General features: G+C 36.3%; 1 protein-coding gene and 1 long non-coding RNA gene across 3 annotated transcripts; both read left to right on the top strand.

The window, feature by feature from the left end:
- The first annotated feature begins 493 nt into the window (after positions 1-493).
- On the top strand, positions 494-15,572 carry LOC127935001 (cytosolic 5'-nucleotidase 1A-like). 2 transcript variants are annotated; one of them, XM_052532577.1, is made up of 8 exons: positions 952-969; positions 3,112-3,156; positions 7,335-7,521; positions 8,842-9,009; positions 9,956-10,085; positions 12,324-12,446; positions 13,211-13,395; positions 14,344-15,572. In XM_052532577.1, the coding sequence occupies exons 3-8, from the start codon at positions 7,513-7,515 to the stop codon at positions 14,698-14,700; spliced, it is 972 nt and encodes a 323-aa protein (XP_052388537.1). In that variant the 5' UTR covers positions 952-969; positions 3,112-3,156; positions 7,335-7,512; the 3' UTR covers positions 14,701-15,572. The 2 variants fall into 2 exon arrangements, with proteins under 2 accessions (XP_052388536.1, XP_052388537.1); XM_052532576.1 differs by lacking the exon at positions 7,335-7,521 and having other exon boundaries at positions 494-969.
- A 6,120-nt stretch (positions 15,573-21,692) lies between these two features.
- On the top strand, positions 21,693-22,830 carry LOC127935050 (uncharacterized). Its single transcript, XR_008147960.1, has 4 exons — positions 21,693-21,727; positions 22,034-22,173; positions 22,365-22,414; positions 22,533-22,830. It is a non-coding gene; the product is annotated as an uncharacterized LOC127935050 (long non-coding RNA).

Genomic DNA, 22,830 nt, shown 5'->3' with positions numbered 1-22,830 from the left:
TTGCTTGGTGACATGCAAAACTTGAATACAAATATACAAACTAACTAGCCAAAACTTGCATTACCCAATGCAATATCACACTGCAATGCTGAATATCTAGATGTCATACTTAAAACTGCTATTGTGGAATCCCTGAGAATGAGAATATATTTCTTCCTTCACCCAGAAGAGGACAGCACTGGACAGTGTGGACAGTTGTCACTCCTGGCCCCAGGGCTCTTGTCAGGGCTCCAACTAAACAGCCAATCCCTGGCGAGGTTGTACATGGGGTTGAAGTGCTGCCTAGCAACTGAGTATTGGGTAATGTGCTGTTTCACCCCATTACAATGGCATTAAGGGGTATCTGTCTGTATGTCTGTCTGTGTATGTGTCTATGGGGATATACCAGAAAGAACAGCTGTCAGGGAAGCCCGTTATTCATTGGCTGAAATATGCTGATCCAATCAGAATATTATATTTTGAGAGAGGGAGAGAGAGCACATGCAGATGGATTAAAGAGGGAATAGAGGGAAATAGAGGAGGGTGGCATGTGCATGAGTGAGGGATGAGTATGAAGGGAGGGAAAGAAAGAGAGAAGGGGACAGATATCAACACATACCACGTCACAGCAGTAGATTGCAGGCACAGCTTCAGAGCAGAGAGGATATAGAACCAAAGCCAGCAATACCATTAGACACTGAATCAGGAGTATAGCATTGGATACTAGCTGTACTGTGCTACCTAAAGCAGGAGACATACATGTGTGTGGAAGAGAGGCTGTGCATTTGAACAGAGAGAATTAGCCCTGGATCAGTGTGTCGTTAATGAGAAGAGCTGGGGAGAATGAGTCTTGACCCTGTTCAGGTCATGAAGAGGCAAGACTCCTTGCCCAAAGCCTGCCCGACAGCCTCAAATGGTGATAGCAAAGCATCCTGGGACGACACCAAGGATATCCATGAAAATGTGTGTTCTACAAAGAAGCCCAAACCAGTAAGTGTCCCATTTGTGATTTCTGTCTTTCCCATTCAGTTTGTGCATCATATTTGCATATATAACTCTACACATTAATTGTGATGTGATTTTTCCTATCGCTTCTGTCCTTTTTCTGGTGAGGTCCCACTTTTGCCGGCTATTTAGTGCGTTAAGTGTGTACGTACATTAGTGCACGTATTTCAGCGCACACTTTTAAGTCACTTTACCCTCATAGTGACCTGTAGCTTGCCAGAACAGCATAATTACATGAAATATAATTAGAAAAACATACAGAGGAGCATAGCCTTTTATGTTGTGATGCCTGCTGTTGTGTCAGTGTTTGTAAAACAGAAACAGAACAGGTTTAATAGGACAGCACTATTAGGTAACAGCACTAATGTAAGGAGATAATGCCATCAGAGAAGGTACAGCAGGTGCAGCTCAGACGTCCATTGCTTATTTAGACTCTGCTAACACCAGCGTAAAGATATCGAAATGCCATCTGTCAAATGTTGTGGTGAATAAAATAGTGACATTGCCTCCAAGGGCAGAGCTTTATAATAGGAGATTCTGTCTGACCTAGTGCATTTGTTTTGTATCTTAAAGAAGTTATTAAATACACTTTGGATCGCACATTAATTTGAACAGACATGAAATCAGCTCAGTGCATGCAACAGGCAACTGGTCAACACCATGTGGATATTTCCCTTCTCTGCAGTAGCCTTTAGCTCTATACACACTCTAAGTGTCACTGGCCTTTTCCAGATCTATTAATAACCTGCAATGCTGTTCTCCTATTTGTTGTATTCTCCTGTTTCCAACACTTGCACTGCTTGTCCCAGACGGACCCAGAAGTGATTTATGTTTCCTGTTCCCAGTATTGTCTAGTAGTTTACCTAGTTAGTGGGTATAGAAAGTCACCAGCCAATACACTTTGACCTATATGGACACACATTAGCCAAGTAAAATATCTAATTTGAGCGCACAGACACATACCTTAAAGTCTTGGGTACAAAAAAGCAATTGAATATTTACAGCATTATTGACTAGAGAGACATTACAGTTCATTTACTGCATGTACACTATACTAAAGTTATCAAGTTGTCAGTGAGAACCTGGCCTTAGATAAATGATAATATACAAACATATACATTTAAAAATTTGGTTAAGTAATAAATGTTGTGAAATTACAACAGACACTGCTATTCAAAAGTGGAGTCAGTAATATCTTTCCTTTTTGAAAGAAATTGATTTTGCTCAGCAAGAATGCATTGATTTGATAAAAAATGTAATCGACAGTAAAGATGTTACGTAAAAAAATTCTTATTGATTCAAATACACTTTGTTCTTTTGAACTTTCTTTTAAATAAAATCATAAAATTTCTGAAGGATCAAGTGACACTGTAAACTGAAGTAATGGCTGCTGTGAATTATTATAGAAAACAGTTGTTTTAAACTGAAGTAATGTTCAATTTGACAGTTTGATGTATTTTTGATCTTCTTTAAAATATTGCTCCTATTTTATGAGACAACAAAACAACATTTTTGAAGAAGGATGGTATCTTTCTATGCCCACTTCATATTTCAAAGGAATGCCCACAATGTAAAGGAGCAGAGCTGGAGTTTCTGTTTCTGCTTGGTCAGAGGGGAAAGAAAACACAGAGTTTACATTTTTATTTACCGGGAGATTATTTCCTGAGGCGAGCTGCTGCTAAAACTCAATCTTGAACCCCCGTGGTGTCTGTAACTGTATCTGTGACAGAATATAAGTGTCTCTAAATCAAGAGTTTGAACCATGCTACTGAGCAAGCATTTGAGAGCTTTTTTAAGCACACGGTTTATATATTACACATCACCACAGGAGAGCTAATATGAACAGCCACTCCAAAGCGCTACAATATCACTTACCCATGATTCTTAGTGTAATATAGCATTATTTACTGAATCAGAAGCAAATTTTCCAATATTGTTGTTGGTGACCATGAAAGGATTGTTTGGTGGTTCGTTTCTCAACAAGGCTCATCTGTTGTATTTGCTTTCCATCTGTGTTTTCCTATTTATTTCCATTCAGAAAATACATGTATTATGATATGCATTCCATAACAGACAAATCTGTAAAACTGTGACGTGGAGGTTGATATGAAATGTTATTTTATGAAGGGACCTGTGAGACGGGCCAGGAAGGTGGAGGGAGGCATATTCTTTGTAAGTATTTTTAAAGGGTCATGCAGATTTTCATCTCCGCCGTCACATTAACAATCTGTTCTGCTTTGCTCTACTAAACGCATGACCTTTTGACCTACAATATGGACTATGTTATTGCATTTTAAGAGCTCAGTTTGATGATGCTTTTAAAACATTTGACAGTGTTTTTAAGTCACATTACTGGGTGCAAAGAAAAATCATTTCAAAATCCATGTCTTTCAGTAGATATATTAGTGTGTCTGGCAGTGGGGTTTAACTAAAGGCAAGACACAAACACACACACACACACACACACACACACACACACACACAGAGTCTGGTTCACTATCCTTGTGATGATATTTTGTATGATTTATAACCTTCTGTACCCATGGGGACCTCAATTTAGGTCCCCACAGTGACATAAGTCCCAATGAGTTGGTGTGTATTCAGGTTTAAGTCCCCACCGGTATATAACATGTACACACACACACACACACACACGCATGCACACATATAAATGTAGAGTATATCATTATAGAAATTATATACTTTTGCAATCAGAAAAAAAAAATATTAAATTGAATTCACAAATTTACAAATTAGTTTGACTTATAATGCAGTTTACACTTTTTACCAATCAGTTAACTTTACTTTTATAGTCATATGTGATTATTTTGTTTTGTTCTTTTTCTGACAAATAGCAATTTTACATAGCTAGAAGAAATTACATAACTAGAAAAAAATCATTATAAAAATGTACACTTTTTTTTTCTTTTTACATTTTTTTTTTTTTGCAAGATTTTAACTTTGACTGTTCCAGGTCCAGAAATCAAACTTTTAAAGTTCTCAAATATAATATTGTTTTTGGCCAAGTTGCCCCAGGCCCTGTTTGAGAACCAGTGGTCTTTAGGACACTCAGACTCTTTCCTCTCATTCTTTTTTTCTCTATCTTTCTTTCTTTAATTAATTAATTATTTATTTGTAAATATTTTTTCCCCTTTAACACCCTAAATGTTAGCATATTCTCAACTTTTCCCCCTTAACATTAACTAATTTGTTCCACTATGTTTTGCCTTTGTATTTCTGTCTGATAAAGAAAACTAATATCTGCAGGAAAAATATCACTTATAGCTGGTAAGTTGCAATTTAAACAATTAGGACAGATACTAAACGGCAATACAATGTTCACTTTTTCCTGATCTGTAAAGGGCTTTTAGAGTAAATGTTCCGTCTGACAATGTACTGAATAGTTCAATTCTGGCCCCACTGCCCCATCAGCCCATTCCCTTTGTAATGCAGTGGCCTCTTTTCCACTCTTATTTCCTGGTAATGTCTCATTTCCACAACCGCCTGAAATATCATATCATCAAAAAATGTTCCAGTCTTAAAGGGTTAGTTCACCCAAATAGCAAAATTATGTCATTAATAACTGACCCTCATGTCGTTCCAAACCCGTGAGACCTCTGTTCATCTTCAGAACACAGTTTAAGATATTTAAGATTTAGTCAGAGAGCTCTCAGTCACTTCATTGAAGCTGTGTGTACGGTATACTGTCCATGTCCAGAAAGGTAAGAAAAACATCATCAAAGTAGTTCATGTGACATCAGAGGTTCAGTTAGAATTTTTTGAAGCATTGAAAATACATTTTGGTCCAAAAGTAGCAAAAACTACGACTTTATTCAGCATTGTCTTCTCTTCCGTGTCTGTTGTGAGAGATAGTTCAAATCAAAGCAGTCTGGATATCCGGTTCGCGAACGAATCATTCAATGTAACCGGATCTTCTTTAACCAGTTTACCAAATCGAACTGAATCGTTTTAACCGGTTTGCGTCTCCAATACGAATTAATCCACAAATGACTTAAGCTGTTAACTTTTTTAATGTGGCTGAGACTCCCTCTGAGTTAAAACAAACCAATATCCTGGAGTAATTCATTTACTCCAACAGTACATTGACTGAACTGCTGTGAAGAGGGAACTGAGGATTAACACCGAGCCAAGCCAGATAACGAATAAAACATTGACTCGTTCACGAGTCAAGAACCGTTTCTGTCAGACGCGTCCGAATCGTGAACCCAGGAGCTGATGATACTGCGCATGTGTGATTCAGCGTGAAGCAAACCAACACACAGAGCCTCTGAACCGAACTGATTCTTTTGGTGATTGATTCTGAACTGATTCTGTGCCAATGTTATGAGCGCGGGTAAACCGAATGCTTGAATCAAGGGCAATCATCGCAAATGACATCATTACATCGAGTGCAAAAGAACCGGTGAACCGTTTTCTTCAACCGGTTTATTGAATCGAACTGTCCGAAAGAAGTACTGGTGATCCGAAAACCAATGCAACCGGTTCTTGTCTCGAGAACGATTCAATCTTTTGTTTGTTATCTGGCTCGGCTCTGTGTTCATCTTCAGTTCTCTCTTCACAGCAGTTCAGTCAGTGTACTGTTTGAGTGCATGCATTACTCCGGGATATTGGTTTGTTTCAACTCAGAGGGAGTGTCAGACACATTAAACAAGTTAACAGCTTAAAGAGCACCTAATATGGCATTTAAAATGTTCCAAATATTGTTTTAGAAGTCCCCAACAACAGTTTTGCATGCATGCAATGACAAAAAAGACTTTAGTTTTCTTAATATGCATTTATTTTTACCTGTTTTGACAGCGATTCTCAAATGATTCGTTTAGTGATTCACTTTCCAAAACCCCGCCTTTGCGTGACGTTAGCGAATATAGCCCAGAGTTCATATTGTAAAAGCACAATCAGTCTTTGTTTGAGTTAACTCGATGCATAAACATAACGTTTTTTCCAAAAAAAAAAAAAAAAAAAGCAGTAACGTTACATTACTACAAGGTATGACTCTATTCTTAAAGAAAACTCCGAAAACAACGACAAACAATTCACATATCTCAATACAATTGTCATTGAAGACCTAGAAGCTAAACGGTGCTTACACAACAAACCAAACAATCATTAAGCATGCTACATAAAACATAAAAGCAACAATTATTAATAACACTTACAGGTTGTGATACGGAGAGGGAAGCTGATGCAAATACACTTGGAACTGAACCTTCCTTCAATATCAGCCGGCTCGCGAATCCAAGTTTGATTGCATTTAAGTTGGTAAAGCAATCGTCTTCAAAATGGCGTGAACAAAGCACAAGGCTCGGACTATACTTCTGTGGTACAGTTGTATATATGAATTGTAGCCACTTAGTCTTCAAATGCTCATCCTTGGGCAGATGAAAAAAGTTTGCTTTTGAGTCGCACTTCAGAACACAGCGTCTCGTCGCCATGATGATTTCTAGTTTTCACTGGCATCTTGGAGCGCAATAAGGGGGCGTGTCGTATTCAAATAACTTGACAAGTTGACGTCATCTAGTCAGAGAAAAAGCTTCAGTCTTCTAACGATTCATAAAAATGACTCAGAGTCGACTCTTACTTTTGAAAGACAATAACTTTATATACGGTGCACTGTCATATTTCAATCTTTCAGGATGTTTTTATTCACTTAGATCTATGTTACACACTACATGAAAGGTACATTTCAAAATTCCATGATAGGTGCTCTTTAAGTCATTTGTGGATTAATGCGTATTAGAGACGCGAACCCTTTAAAACGATTCAGTTCGATTTGGTGAACTGGTTCAAAAAGATCCGGTTGCATCGAATGATTCGTTCGCGAACAGGATATCACTAAACTGCAGTGTACATGCTCACAACAGACACGGAAGAGAAGACAATGCTGAATAAAGTCATAGTTTTTGCTATTTTTGGACCAAAATGTATTTTCGATGCTTCAAAAAATTCTAACTGACCCTCTGATGTCACATGGACTACTTTGAAGATGTTTTTCTTACATTTCTGGACATGGATAGTAAACCGTACATACAGCTTTAATGGAGGGACTGAGAGCTCGGACTAAATCTAAAATATCTTAAACTGTGTTCTGAAGATGAATGGAGGTCTCACGGGTTTGGAACAACAAAAGGGTAAGTTATAAATGACATAATTTTGCTATTTGGGTGAACTATTCCTTTAATCAGACCTCTAGGATCTCCTAGCACGAGGGAGAGATGTCACATGGCCCATCATGAATGGCCAATCGGCCTCAGTTCTTTGGGAAAAGAGGCTTTTAAATCATCACAGATCAATTTACACAGGCTTGTCCTTTTCCCATAACCCCCAAACAGTACACGTCTCGGGCTGGAGGGTTGTCGCCCGGTTGAGGGTGTGTTGAACAGGATGCACAGCGGTCTGGCTGCGTCAAGCGGGAGCCCCTTTCCAAAATTAACTAGCCCTGCTCTTCCTGGTGGTTTCCTGTGACATACTGAGCAGCCATCAGTCAGCTGATGTGTGGCCATGTGACACATGAGCACGGTAAATGTTTTATGCTCTGCTGCTAGGAATCACATTACTGACTACATCACCTGATACATCCCCAGCAGTTTCCACTGAATTACAGAACACAAGTTGAAAACATTACTTGAAAATTAATTTGATGACTGGGTCACTCTTTGTGGTCTGTGTGGCAGGATATTAAATATTGACTGAATAATCAAATTCAGGAATAGAGTTTGTGATGATAATCTCAAATTATCTGGTCCTGTCCGATCTACTCGATCTACCGGAGATCCTAATGTGCTCTTCATTAATCACGCTATTATTGCCTTCTCATCTAAAGTGATAATCTGTAATGACGCATGATTGCTTGCTGCAGAGAGATGACTATTGTGTTTCATGTTGTTCTTTCAACTGCTTTATGCACTTCACAATATTTAAATCTTGACAGTTCTTTTTAAAGGCACAGTTCACCCTAAATTGGCAATAATTTGTATAATTTTATAACAATTGGTAAATATGACTTCTGGGCTATATTTCCTTCATCTGAAGTCTTGCCATACCTTAGTGACATTGTTATTTATTGTTATATATATATATATATATATATATATATATATATATATATATATATATATATATATATATATATATATATATATATATATATATATATATATATATATATATATATATATATATATATATATATAGACGTGTCTTGTCAGATTTGAAATCAATGATTCCAAATGTTACTAGTTCTTATATTGAACAGTGTTGTTATTGTTCACCAATAAAAATATTAAAAACCAGTAAAACTATGTATACATTTTTTTTTATTGAAATAAAGCTCAAATTAAGTTAAATAAAAAAAGCAAATAAAATATGAGATGAAAAACTAAAACTTATAGAAAAATATAAATGAAAATTTGTAATGTTGCCTTGGCCTAGTTTGAACTGCAGTACAAAAATGACTAAAACTGAAATAAATAGAAATGAAATTTAAATAGAAATATAAATTTTTTTAAACGTTTCAAAAATGACAAAAGCATATAACAGGATTACTAACTTTAGTACTAAAATGATAACTAAAATAACCCTATTATTATGTAACACTTAAATATGAGAATTTCCAAATCACACAAATGGAATTTGAGAGTTGTAGAGGAAGACAATTATTTGGAAGTTGACATTTCAGTATATTTGTCACATGGGGCTATCATTTGTCATATGGACCACTTTCATGAAATCAGTGCACATGCTTTAAATAAACAGAGGAACCGGGTACCCTGTACTTGTATGAGATATGCTCTAAATATGTGATGAATGTCTCACAGCACTTTCACCATCCTTATTCAGCCCAAACCAGAGAACGCAGTCACCATTGCTGTGTCGTCGAGGGTTCTGTTCCATACAGAGATAGAGCAGAAGGTGTTTGAGCAGAAAGGTATAGAGGAGTACCTCAGGTATCAGGTGGAGCACGAAAATGAGCCCTTTGCACCTGGCCCAGCATTCCCATTGGTTAAGGTAATAATGCACAATGATATTAGAAAACTGAAAAATATAACGCATTATCAAGTTATGAGTTTTTTTATTTTTTTTTAAATTTTTTACAAATACTAGGGCAATGTCTTAAAGGATGAGTTCATCCAAAACAATAAATAAATAACCTTCTGCCCATCAAAGATGAAGATGATTCTGTTTTTTCATTGGAACAGAATTGGAGAAATGCAGCATTACATCACTCACCAATGGATCCTCTGCAGTGAATGGGTGCCGTCAGATGAGTTCAAACAAATGATAAACAATCACAATAATCCACATGTAATCCACTACAGTCCATCAATTAACATCTTGTGAAGTGAAAAGCTGCATGTTTGTAAGAAACAAATCCATCATTAAGATGCTTTAATTTTAAACAGTCACTTCTGGCCAAAATATGAGTCCATAATCCACAGTAACACTTTATCCAGTGCAAAAAGTCCATCCCCTTTTGCCCTCTCACATTAAAATCCACATATTTGTTTAGAAAGGTTTTGGACTGTTTTTCACATGTAATTTATGCTTGATTGGTGCATATGTATCTCCTGATTCAGAAGAAGATGACTTTTCCACTACAGAAAGCAATAGAGGATTATTTTATCCAGAATCAGTGGTATGAAAACATCTTAATGATGAATTGTGTTTATTACAAATCCAACGCTTGTGCCCTTGATTACTTGTGAATTATTGTGATGTTTTTGTCATCTGTTTGGACTCTCAATCTCTTGCTAAGCAAAGTATGTAATGCTAAATTTCTCCAAATATTTTCTGATGAACAAACAATCTACATCTTGGATGGCCTGAGGGTGAGCAAATTTTTAACTATTCTTTTAACAATATTGACTGTAATATTGTCACTGACTACCCCATAATCAACTACTTACAGTATAGCTCCATATGATTAGACACAGTATTTTGTGTGTTTTCTCAGGCACTGGAGACAGTTAATTGCCACTTGCGGGAGCTCTATCCAGAAAGCGAGGAGCTTTTTGACATTGTGCTAGTAACCTACAACCATGCTAACGTAGGCATCAGACTCATCAACACCATCAACTACCACAGTAAGTACTGCTGACCTTCCAGCAATCTGGATCCATACTTTCCATAAAGATGTACATGGTCAGAAAGGTCCACAATGCTATCCTTGGGTGATCAATGTTGACAATAAATGATAACTAATAATAATTACTGCAAAAACTGTAACATGTATGTAACGTTTATATTCAGTTAAAAAATTATAAGAAAGAAAATGATTATTCATTTGAGAAAATTACATGCGTTTTGATAAAAGGCAGTAAAATGTGAATAAAGGTAACTCAGCATGAAATCATAAACAATAAAGCAGTAAAATGTAGATTGCTATGCTATATTATTAATCAATAAGTCAAAGCATGGGATACAAAGTACTGACATGATTCAGAGGACACAAAACTGTAAATACAAATGTTTTCTTAGAAGATAAATCTCCAGCTGGCCAATCATATCTTCCCACAGAGATGCATGTGACACCTCTAACCTTTGTATCACAAACCAGCCACTTCCTGCTCGGTTCCCTGCAGTGCCCCAGCTGGACTGGTTTTGATCGTTCTGGTGGCTGACTGAAGAAAAAACAAACATCTCTCCATCCTTTGGCCTCTCTTTGAAAAGAACAACAAATACGCGGTTATGAACTGACGTTTCATGAAGCATTTGAAGTCAGAACTTTGTGTCCCGTACCATGAAAGACTGTTAGATGTTTGTTAGATGATAAATAAGAAGAGTCTAATGCTGCAAAAGTGCCAAAATCCATCACAGCAAGAAAAAAAAAATTATACAAAAGAATGCAACAAATAATATTGTGCCTATATATTCTTCTTTCATCTAAAGCCCGATAATTATTTTTCAAATTGTTTGAGCTTTGAAACAAGAGCCAGTCAAATTGCATGGGAGATCATTTGATCTAAAATATCAAGAGTGCTGAAAAGTTCTCTCATGTTTCTTTGCTATTCTCACTGGAGAACATTAACCCCATTACCTTGTAGACGCATTCACATCACTAATATTTTATATTCATACTTTATTAAAATGTAGTATAATGTTTTAGCAATAGCAATTAATAATATGATTTTTTTTTTTGATGTCTCAATGCATTTCCTCTCACCTGAGCCTTTTTATCTCATGTAGCTTCTTTTTACATCTCTGAACTGCATTTATCCCTTTATTTAATGGCTCTCAGCAATACATGATTCTGATTGGTCAGTCACAGCATCCTCTGGTCACAGGTCACATATTTTTGTATAACAAGGCTAAACTGTATATCTGACACTGTTCCTGTTATCCTATTTGGTACTAATTTCTTGTCTCCTATTGCACTTCACAGTTTCATTTTTTAAATGATAAAATAAGTCAAATCAATATTTTATGTCCATGTATCCACTTATTTGCTAAGTAGTCCTAGAAATGTAATAATGTAGAGTTATGCAGAGGAAAATTATTACCATTATCTCAAAATAAACACCTTCAGGTGCCGTAAGACTCCACCCCTCTACACCAGGATGCTGATGGGGGTTTATTTTGAGATAATGATCAGCTGACTGTACCTTATCCTTTACTCCTGCCAAACTTGGCTTGACGTGTCATATAAATCAAACCTGCTGCTGATGTCTTACTGAGCTGGTACCCATGCACTAATGTGTCAAAGTCTAAAAGGAGCTCATTACCCCAACATTTCCCACCAGTCTAAGCTTTCCATCTGTTAGACAGTTCATAAATGAGGTGTCGAAATAGTCTTCTAATCGAGAACAGTGGATTTTTAACACCGATTGTTTAATTTTCCCCTCGTTAAAAAGGTTGTATAGATAAAGCTACAGCTAATACTACTTTGGTTAATGTTTTTAAATATATATTAATGTGAGAGGAAGACTCCATTCATATAACATCTGTTTTATTTTACATGGACGCAAGGGCGGCCATTATAGGATCACATGACCAGCTGAATAATACTTGAATTATCACAGAAAATAAATTACTCCTGGCCGACAGCTAACAGAGTATTTCTATAGTCACATTGATAACTGAAGGTTTTTTTTTAGTTTGATACAACATCCACACCATTAGGTGTCAATATAAACCATAGATTGCCAAATGAACCACATTTACTATTTACTGATCAATATACACTCTTTTTTGATCCCAAGTACATACCCTTTCAAAACACTAAAATAACAATAGCTTGAATGCAATATAAGTTGCTTTGGATAAAAGTGTCTGCCAAATGCATAAATGTAAATGGGTGTTTAATATTCTTCTCTCATCCCCAGATCTATTCATTGAGCGGTTCTGCATGACAGGAGGTAGCAGCCCCATTGGGTACCTGAAAGCATTGCATACAAACTTGTATTTGTCTGCCGATACTGAAAAGGTTCAGGAAGCCCTCGCTGAAGGTTAGGACACAGTAAATATGAGATAACACATGCAACCGACTAGTACTTCATCTTGTAGCACAATAACATTCAGTAACTGTGACATTTTTATGCAACAAGCAGTGCACAAAGTGCTTACAAGAGACCTTCGATGTTATGTTAGTAAATATAATATTCATAGGACTTTTTGGGCAAAATATTGTAGCATAAAAAGTTTTTTTTTTATCAAATAGAAATAATAAATGGTGAGTAAAAGTTAGTATAGTATAGTATATATGATGCAGAATTGGTGTACAGTCTCAATGTCACAATACAGTGTAGCAAAACCATGTGAAGTGAACTTACCAAGAAACCAGTTTATCACGACCAGGTGATTTACAAACAGTAGACTTGTGGTATAACAAGAGGTAACCTGTCAATGATTGTGAATTTTGAAATGTGCTAAATTACTTATTGGTCATAGTGACCCCAAAGAAATTGCTTTTGCAGTTTGCCATTTAAAGATCCTTTGAGCACATGAGCACTGTACCGTCTGTCGCTTTGTTCACATAGTACAGTCATCATATTAATTATTGTATAAATAACTTGTATATAAAGTAAGCTAAATAAGCCTAACTGAAGTGGGGGAAAGCATTGAACTCCAGATCGATTTAACAATCCAATGACCTATTTGTTTTACTGAAGCTTATTGGTTCCTGCCATAAAGTCTTTAAAGAACACCCTTTAAATGTCAGTCATCACACAACTTTTCGGCTGATGAGTTTTATCTTTGTGTTTTCTTACAGGGATTGCAGCAGCTACCATGTTTATGTCAGAAAAACAAACTGAGGTGTCCGAGACTCAGCTGAGAGTGGCATTTGATGGTGACGCTGTTCTTTTTTCTGATGAATCTGAGCGTATTTTTAAAGCCCATGGCCTGGACAAGTTCTTCGAACACGAGAGGGAAAATGAAAACACATTGTTAGATCATGTATGCATTTTAATTTTTATTCAGTTGATCTGTTTATATTTTAAATGAGACAGAGCAAATGAAAAATGCATGTTTAAAGGAATAGTTCACCCAAAAATTATAATCTGTTGATAATTTACTCATGCTCATGCCATTTAGATGAGTTTGTTTCTTTGTTGGAACAGATTTGGAGAAATGTAGCATTGCATTACTTGCTCACCAATGGATCCTCTGCAGTGAATGGGTGCCGTCAGAATGAGAGTCCAAACAGCTGATAAAAACAACACAATAATACACTAGTAATCCACACGATAATAGTAATCCATCAGTTAATGTCTTGTGAAGAAAAAAGCTGAATGTTTGTAAGAAAAAAAATACATCATTAAGGTATTTTAACTTTAAACCGTCACTTATGTCCAAAATATTCGTAATCCATAATAACACTTCCTCTAGTGAAATAATCATTCCCTGTTGTCTTTTCACATTAAAATCTACAGACATAATTGTTTAGAACTGTTGAAAATGGTGCTTGATTTATGCATATTTCTCTCCTGATTCAGGCGAGACAACTAGAAAACAATATTATTTATAGTTGACAATATTATATATAAAGAACCTTCACGAGACATTAAAAGATGGATGGATTGCTTGTGGATTATTGTGTTGTTTTTATCAGCTGTTAGGACTCTCATTATGACGGCACCCATTCACTGCAGAGGATCCATTGGTGAGCAAGTGATGTAATGCTACATTTCTCCAAATCCTTTCTGATGAAGAAACAGACTAAAATTTTCAGCGAAATTAAATTATTCCTCTGTAATCCTTTACAATGATCATTTTGGCATTGTCACCAGTGGAGTAAATAATGACACACCATCTTTAAATTAGCTGATATAATATATCATGTTTTTATTTTATATAAAGCTGAATCTCGAACAACCGGATGTAATGTATCTGTTTACCTCACAGGGGCCACTGAAAGGTTTTCTGGAAGTGCTTGGGAAAATTCAGAAGAAATTCTACGCTAAAGGCCAACGTCTGCACTGTCCCATCCGCACCTACCTCGTGACGGCCCGCAGCGCAGCCAGCTCCGGCATCCGTGCCTTAAAGACTCTCCGTGCCTGGGGACTAGAGACAGATGAGGCTCTTTTCCTGGCTGGGGCACCGAAAGGCCCCATGCTGGAGAAAATCCGGCCCCACATCTACTTTGATGACCAGATGTTTCATGTGGAGGGCGCTGTAGAGATGGGTGCCATTGCCGCCCATGTGCCCTACGGGATTGCACAGAAATACCCTCATAAAAAAAGCACCAATACAGGAAAATAACAAAGAACGGGGAAAATATGAAGAGGCACATTATGTTCCTATTTTGGAAACGACGTTTAATTTGCGTACATTTTTATTTTGTAAACTCGTTTGTGCACTCATTGGATCAGGACCTCAGTATTCTCTTGGCCTTTTTCTATATGACCTATGCAAGGACACACACAACATTTAACCAAGTAAAGATTCAACCCAGTGTTGTTCCTCTGCACTGTTTCACCATCAGTAATTCTGTACATGACTTTTGAAATATGTATTATGAATGAAATTTGACCAATGTGCCTCTGTTGAAGCACTGCGATGAACGGTCATTTTCATCTAAGCACATGTTTCTAAGAGAGTTTCTCAGTTTGTTGAAATATACATGACATCAACTTACTGTTAAAATGGAATGTGTGCTGCTATTCTTATTTGTACAGTGTGTGTTTTAAATCGCACTGTATAATTCAGCATTGGACTGTGATGGTGTTCTTGCTTATTACTGTGTGAGCAAAACTACAGTATTCTTTCATGCAATCTAATGAATATGGTCGTATATAATAGATGGAATGTTAGTCTGTAATGTAATGTTAATAAGAATATTTTATGAGAAGATGAAGTACTCAGAGTCTATAAAGCCATGGGTAGTGAATGATTTATTTAAAGTGCTAACTGTACTTTTTTGTTTTGTCATCTGCATTCAATATACACCACTGTTTAAAAGTTTGGTGATATTAATGTTTTGAAAGAAATTAATAATTTTATTCAGCAAGGATGTATTAAATCAATCTAAAGAGACTATAATTATAATACAGACATTAAAGAATCCTGAAAAATATGTATTACAGAATGTGCAGCCACAAAAATATTAAAATATATTATCATTACCTGCCACACTTTCTCTCAAGATACATTCGTCATGGAGTTAATATCATTTCTTGTTTACACATGGTCCATAGCTTGGCATCAGATAAAAGTTATCATCATCAGAACTGGCAACTGTCTATTTCTGCTTAAGGGTGAAGACATCATTTCCTGCTTATGTATACTGATTTATTCGCATGTTTCTTGTGCCTTGTCTTTCTGTGCTGTTTAGTAATGTTTTGCAGCATCCGTCGTATAAACATTATTGGAACAAACTATGTTGACATTAGAGTTTAGTCTGCCTCTTTAAATTAATCCAGCTCTGATTGTTAAATCTACTCAATTTGTGACATATTAGCTGCCTTCTCCATAATTTGCCAGAACAGAACGTCCTATTACGTAATAGGATGTTCTGTTCTGACAGATTATTATTATTTTTTTGCTTTTATAAACTAATCTACCTTGATACAAAAGGCAAAGTTCTTAGGAATGCAGAATTTTAGTCTCCATTTATAACGTAGCACAAAAAAATATTTTCTGTTTCACCGTCAGCATATTTTCTCTGAAAATGCTGTATAGACAAATACTATTTGCTTAAACGTCCTTCAGCTGTTCCTTGTTCAGTATAAAGAATTAACTATTTTATAAAATACAATTTTTGAGTGTATTTTTTGAGAATATATTTTAGTAATCCCAGCATGCACCTCCTCATCACCGCATTAGGTGGCAGCAAAGCTTTATATGATCCTCGAGACTGCTGAAGATCCAAAAGCTGAGGACCTCAAAAACATTTTTAATGCTACCATAATCTTACAATAAATATCTTAAAACACTGAGGAATAAGGAGCATTTATATAGCCTACTTCAGATATTGCATCACCCTACGACCTACGGTATAATGTATCAGATTTGCTGGAGTTTGCAGAGGGAGAGGCTAAAACAGGACTACGATTTATCAGGGTCTAAGCACTTGTTACGCTCAGTGAGGTTTTGAAACTAGAAAGAGAAAAAATGAATGCTTTCTCTGTTCATCATTGCTGCTGGTGCCAATTACCAAGAAGCCTTGCCAAACTGCAAGTGCAGATAAACTAGAGGGCTATCAAGCAACTCTGCCTCTGAGGCGCCTGCGTGGTAATGAGGCCATTTTTGTCCAGCCCATATGTAGTGATTGATCAGAGATCGTTTCAATTTTATTACTTTGGAGAAGTGCTGCGGAGGGACTACTGCCATCTGGGTGACTTTATTAATACACTCTTCTCAAACACTCTCTAAATAAGCTAATTTAAGTCTGCTGCTAACCAGAATTTCAACAAAATAGTCATTTGAAACTGACTAAGATAATCAATTCAGGGTGCATTTTTAACAACGCCATTTCAATCGTAAAGCTGGACTTGAATGTTCAAATGAAACATTAAATAAAAATGTACGGTCAGGCTATCCCAGATATAAATGAGTTTGTTTCTTTATCGAAACAGATTTAGAGAAATTCATCATTACATCACTTCCTCACCAATGGATCCTCTGCAGTGAAATGGGTGCCGTCAAACTGTTGAAAAAAGACATCTTATACTATTCCACAATAATCCACAACATGAGTCTAGTTCATCATGGTCATCTCATCTTGCATGTTTGTAAGAATCAAAGGCATGGATGCAGATGGATACAGATAGAAATGTAGTCAAAGACATTTCCAATACTGAATAAAACAGTCCAAAACAGTTCTAAACAAATATGTGGTTGGATTTGGATGTGAGTGTCACAGTGTCTGGTCTGTGTTTCCCTGGGTGTCCACTAGTGGTCTCACTTCCCCATAGTCACCCCACTGCAGGCACTACATTTCCCACAAAGCCTTTTTCCCCTTCATCACTGTTAATTGCACACCTGTTAATTGCACTCAGCTGTCTCCACTTTCCTGTCTATATAAAATGGTCTGTTTCTATCTGTTTCATGGAGTCCTTGTTTTCTGGCTTTCTCGTGTTCCCCTCATGGTTTTCATGTTTCTTGTTTTTGGACCGCTTTACTTGTTATTGACCTCTAGACTGTTTTTTGGATTTTGATTTTTTTGATTACCATATTAAAACACTGCAATTGGATCTTTTGTTTCATGTGTGCATTCGTAACCCTGAGAAGACAACAAGGGATGGACTTCTGCATGGAAACATCTCGACCGATTTGTTTGAAACATGCAGCTTTTCGCTTCAGAAGACATTTAATTGTGTATTATTGTGATAATTTAAATGGCTGTTTGAACTTCTATTCTGAAGGCACTCATTCACTGCATATGATCCACTGGTAAGCAACTGGCTCACTAAATTTGCATATTTTCTCCACATCTGATGAAGAAACAAACTCCTCTACATCTTTGATGGCCTGAGAGTGAGTACATTTTCAGTGGGTGAACTATTCATTTAAGAAAAGGTAGAACTGCTGTTTTATTTTCCATTCTATTGGCAAATTTAAATGAATGAGGATACATGTTATAAATAATAGTGGCATTTTTGTTTCTGTTTTTCATTGTGTACGTTTTGGCAGTTTTTATGTGCTGAACTTGCACCATTACATCCCGTAGTATTAGGCTGAATCAGCTGCAAGTGATCTAATGGGTGGATGATTATAACCAGTTTATTAAGAGCTAGCGAAGCTGAAACCACATCTAAACCTGGTGCAGACAGATGAAGAGAAGTGCAGTGAACTCGTATGATCTGCCAGCAGCAATGCAAGGTCGCCCTCTCCCTCAGCATGACTTCACTTCAGTTCATCATGCTGTGCCTGTATGTATTCAGACCAATGTTTTTGCAAATATTCCACAGGAAGAACATCTTCTCATCAGGTTCTGTATAAACTTAATGTTTAATATCCTGTTTGAAATCGATAGCTTTGACTCTTTGATGGTAGCCAATGAATTGGCCTTTGTGGCAATGAGGTAATAGTGAGGTAATTGCCAGACTTTGATCTGATAACAATAATTAGACTCTATCAGCAGCTGCGGAAATTCATGAGGGAAAATGTGGGAGATTTGACGGCGTATGGCCCCGGGGAGTTAATCATCATCATAATCCAGTGCCATGACTGACCACAGAATTAGATTGTAAAGGGAATTTGCTGTTGTTTTTACCCTATTAATTGTGTTTCTCCACACTAACATATGCCATCATAAAGCTAAATAATTACAACAACAAAAAATATAAAATCTAGATGTGCAAAAAGAGGTGTCAAAATCAGTCATAATGGTACATGTTTCAGACTTATACATCATGATCTGATACATCATACATCTTTCCATAGATGTATTGTTAAGATAGGACAACATTTGGGTGAGCTACAACTGTTTGAAAATCTGGAATCTGAGGGTGAAAAGAAAAAATCTAAATGTTGAGAAATCGCCTTAAGTTGTCCAAATGAAGTTTTTAGCAATGCATAATAATAATCAAATTAAGTTTTAATATCTTTACAGTAGGAAATTTACAAAATATCTTCCTAGAACATTTATCTTTACTTGTATGTAAAAATATCTTCCTAGAACAATACTTTTATGATTTTCGGCATAATATAAAAATCAATCATTTTGACCCATACAATGTATTTTTGGCTGTTGCTCCATATTGTTTTGTGTTCCAGGGTCACATATGACTGTGGCTAAAATGCAGTGGTGTCAAAAGTACTGGCATTCATTACTCAAGTAGAAGTATAGATACTAGGGTTTAAAAATACTTTTGTAGAAGTTGAAGTATCAACTCAAGCTTTTTACTCAAGTAAAAGTGTAAAAGTACTGGTTTAAAAAACTACTTAAAGTATACAAGTAAAAGTAATGTAAGGGAAAAAATGCCATTAAGAACAAAAGCTTGGGCCGTGCCACAGGGGCCTATTGTGCACTACCCCACCTCCTCAAAACAAACATTTTTCTAAAGGCCATAATGACTATAATGTTATATTAAAATGTTCATGTTGAAAAATTTGGGATGCACTATAGGCTACCTCTTTCAGCCACATATATGCCCATTGAAAATTAACGCATTTTAGTACAATGCAAATACATTAAAGTACTAGAGATATGATGACTAGTTGCCAGTAAGTATTGTTATGGTGCAAAAAGTCAAACTTCAGAGGCATGTCATCAATAACCTTTAATGGAATGTAAATGTACATCCAAGCTTAGCTGCAGGAATCTGCGAGGGCGATGGACAAGAACAGTGGTGCAGGCTTAGTAACAATTACACTTCTAAGGTTGTCTATATACAATAAACTTTATAGTGCTGTCAAAATGAATGATCAATCCAAGTGAGTAATCAAAACTAAAAATGAAAAATAACTCATAATCCTGATACCTTCTTGATTGATAGCTTCTTGTATTTGGTACATACGTCTGCTATGTCCAGTGTGGGAGGGGTAACGAGTTACAAAGTCGGTATAGCCTACTTATCACAACATTGTCAATCGCGTCATCAATCGCAAACGATAATTTATTAAAACGTCTCGCTACCGAACTACCTACAATAGCTTAATTTGCGGAGGAAGAAGAGAAAGTACTCATTTGGTAAATGAGCCAGTGAGAAATAATAACTTTTAAGTAAGGTCCAGTGTCTTTTCGATACTTTTATAATGGTACCGGTGCCTAAACCAATACTTTAAAAAAAAAAGAACCACAAAAAAAAAAACTATGGATAACATTACATTACAAATATTTAAAATAAATCCATAACTTTCACCTTGAAAGTGAAAGATGTGCCTCCCTTAATCTAAGGCTAAAAAATGTAATTTACAATCTGGGTCATTATTTAATACAAAAGCACACATAATGTTTCTACTGTATCTCTGTCACTCACTCTGATATTTAGTTAAGATGAGTGCTGTCTGTCACTTGTCTTTAATCAGTTCTGTGAATTACTGTATTATCATTCTTTATAAAGTAGCTATAATGTCGTTTTTAAAATACAGTACTGTGCAAAAGTCTTATGGAAAAGAAAAAAAAAATAGTATTTTCACCCCAAAAAAGGGTTTTAAGCCAGTTATTTATATCTTTTGCTGCAGTGTGTCAGTAGGAAATATCAGTTTGCCATTAATTTTAATAATAATCTAGTGCGATTTTGAATGCACAAGCAGTTTGATATTTTCTACTGACACACTACAGCAAAATATATAAATAGACGAACACCATTCTTTTAAGTGAAAATACTAACGTGCCTGACTTTTGCACAGTAGTGTATGTATAAAGTACGTATGATTAAATTAAGTATATTTAAATTAAAGTATGTGTTCGTTGTGTTATGGGCTAGATTGTCGCTGGAGGAAACGGCTGTGGTGTGATGAGCTGTGACAAGCGAAAACTTTACAGTAGATGAGAAAGCGACAGCTTCTTCGTGACCTTTTGTAAACCGTATTTATGACAAAAAACTGCACAGATACGGACATTCTAACAATCTATCGATAAACACACACCTTGTGTCCTCTGTCTCTGTTTGAGCTCACGCTTCTGCGCCGCGGTCTGCGGATTGAAGAGCGTGCTGAAAGACGGGAGGAGACCGGTCTGATGCCGGCTTCATATGAAATTTAAGCGAACTGACTCTGAGACGATCGGATACAGGTTCCATACCCAACCCTACTTTTAAGAAATATATATTTTTGATAAACAAACCCAAAACTGGCTATGTCCTTGCTGGAGTGTGATGTGATCTGTGTCATGTGCAGGTGCGATGGATCGCGTACAGACCAATAGGGTGTCCGGATGGTATATGTTTATACTTCTCATCCAACCACAATCCAATTCACTCCATCCGGATGGCGCGATTTATCTGGATAGGGTTTTTTTTTTTTTTTTTTTTTTAAATGATGACAAGCCGGAATGAAAACAAGCCGAAATGAAATAGCAGTAACGAAGCTATTTTTTAAAATGTAAGGAGTAGAAAGTACAGATACTTGAAAATGTAAGGAGTAGAAGTAAAAAGTCGTCTGAAAAATAATTACTCGAGTAAAGTATAGATACCCCAAATTTCTACTTAAGTACAGTAACGAAGTATTTGTACTTCGTTACTTGACACCTCTGCTAAAATGTAAAATAAATATACTGCATTAACAAAACATTAGTGATCCAGATGTTGCTTAGAAGGTTAGTTTTGGCTGGGTATGGAGTAATTATGGGTGTGAAGTTATATTATCTACCAGCAGGGTCTAATAAGGTCATGTTAACCAGGTAAACTGCTTGATTTTGACTTCACTATATTGTATTATTTGGCAAAGTTCCTTGTTGCGATTAATAGGGAAGCAACATAGTGTTTTGATACGCTACAAAGCCACACGTTTGGAAAAAATAATTCATTTCTAGAAAATATGCCAGAAACCCCTAAAAGCCAACCAATAGACTAGCTTAGGCAGTTTTTTTTTTTATTATTTTTTTTTTTATATACATGTATATAAGTAGTTTAGGTCGTAGATCTCCCAGTTCTCCCTTTTGTTCTCTTGCTTCTCACTTTCTGCCCTAACACAGGCATCTCTTCAGCAGACCATTGTCTGGACTCCTATAACCCCCAAAACAGCCTAATTTGAGAGCGAATGAGTACTGACGGATCCATCAAGCTTCAACATAATCTGATCAGTCAGAGCCATCGGATTAGGATGACAGGTCTGAATAGGAGCCAGGTATGGGTAGAAAGCCCTGATCCTTTAGAGACCGCTCTACTGAATCTCCTTAAGCAAGCATGCAGATCTAATCAATATAAGCTCATACACTGCCGCCCATTGATTTCCGTTGTGACTAAAAGCAACAGTTAGACGCATTCTTCTACCTGTGTCTAAAAAAAGAACCGCAATTTCTTTTTTTTTTCCCACAGACGTCACTGTGGATCTGAATTGAGTCTCATGGAGGCAGACAAGAATTTGTGTAATTACTTAACACTTACATCTTGGTTTCAAGCTTAAATGATTGTGATGTTTAAATATTTCATTTAACTTTAAGATTGAAGTTTTTTTATGTAAATTGGTGAATTTATTTATTTCAGCATCTCTCTGGTGCTGAACCTGGTCTAAGTGGTCGGCAGGAGGTATCCATGGCAACAGGATGAGGTTGTCCCTTGGTGTGGGCAATCTATGGTCAATCTTTACAGTACTTATTGAATTAGAAACCGCTTACTGCTGTCTCCATAGTAACAAGAGCTCAAGTAGAACCGTTAGACCAATCATGCATAACTTGGGATCCACAGATAAACAGTTTCCTTATTATTAATCAACCACTTTATACGTAAGTGAACTCACAATTTTTTGATGTCTAAGAGAACTCACTGAAAATGTAATGTTTTT

Source organism: Carassius gibelio, chromosome A19, assembly GCF_023724105.1.
Source record: "Carassius gibelio isolate Cgi1373 ecotype wild population from Czech Republic chromosome A19, carGib1.2-hapl.c, whole genome shotgun sequence".
NCBI classification, from domain to species: Eukaryota; Metazoa; Chordata; class Actinopteri; order Cypriniformes; family Cyprinidae; genus Carassius; species Carassius gibelio.
This window is presented reverse-complemented; position numbering and strand designations above follow the sequence as displayed.

Bases quoted from the DNA above. Each gene is read 5' to 3' on its own strand.
- LOC127935001 (XM_052532576.1), top strand. From the start codon at position 823: ATGAGTCTTGACCCTGTTCAGGTCATGAAGAGGCAAGACTCCTTGCCC. The intron at 3,157-8,841 runs GTAAGTATTTTT...ATCCTTATTCAG, and splicing joins TGGAGGGAGGCATATTCTTT to CCCAAACCAGAGAACGCAGT. The intron at 10,086-12,323 runs GTAAGTACTGCT...TCTCATCCCCAG, and splicing joins CAACACCATCAACTACCACA to ATCTATTCATTGAGCGGTTC.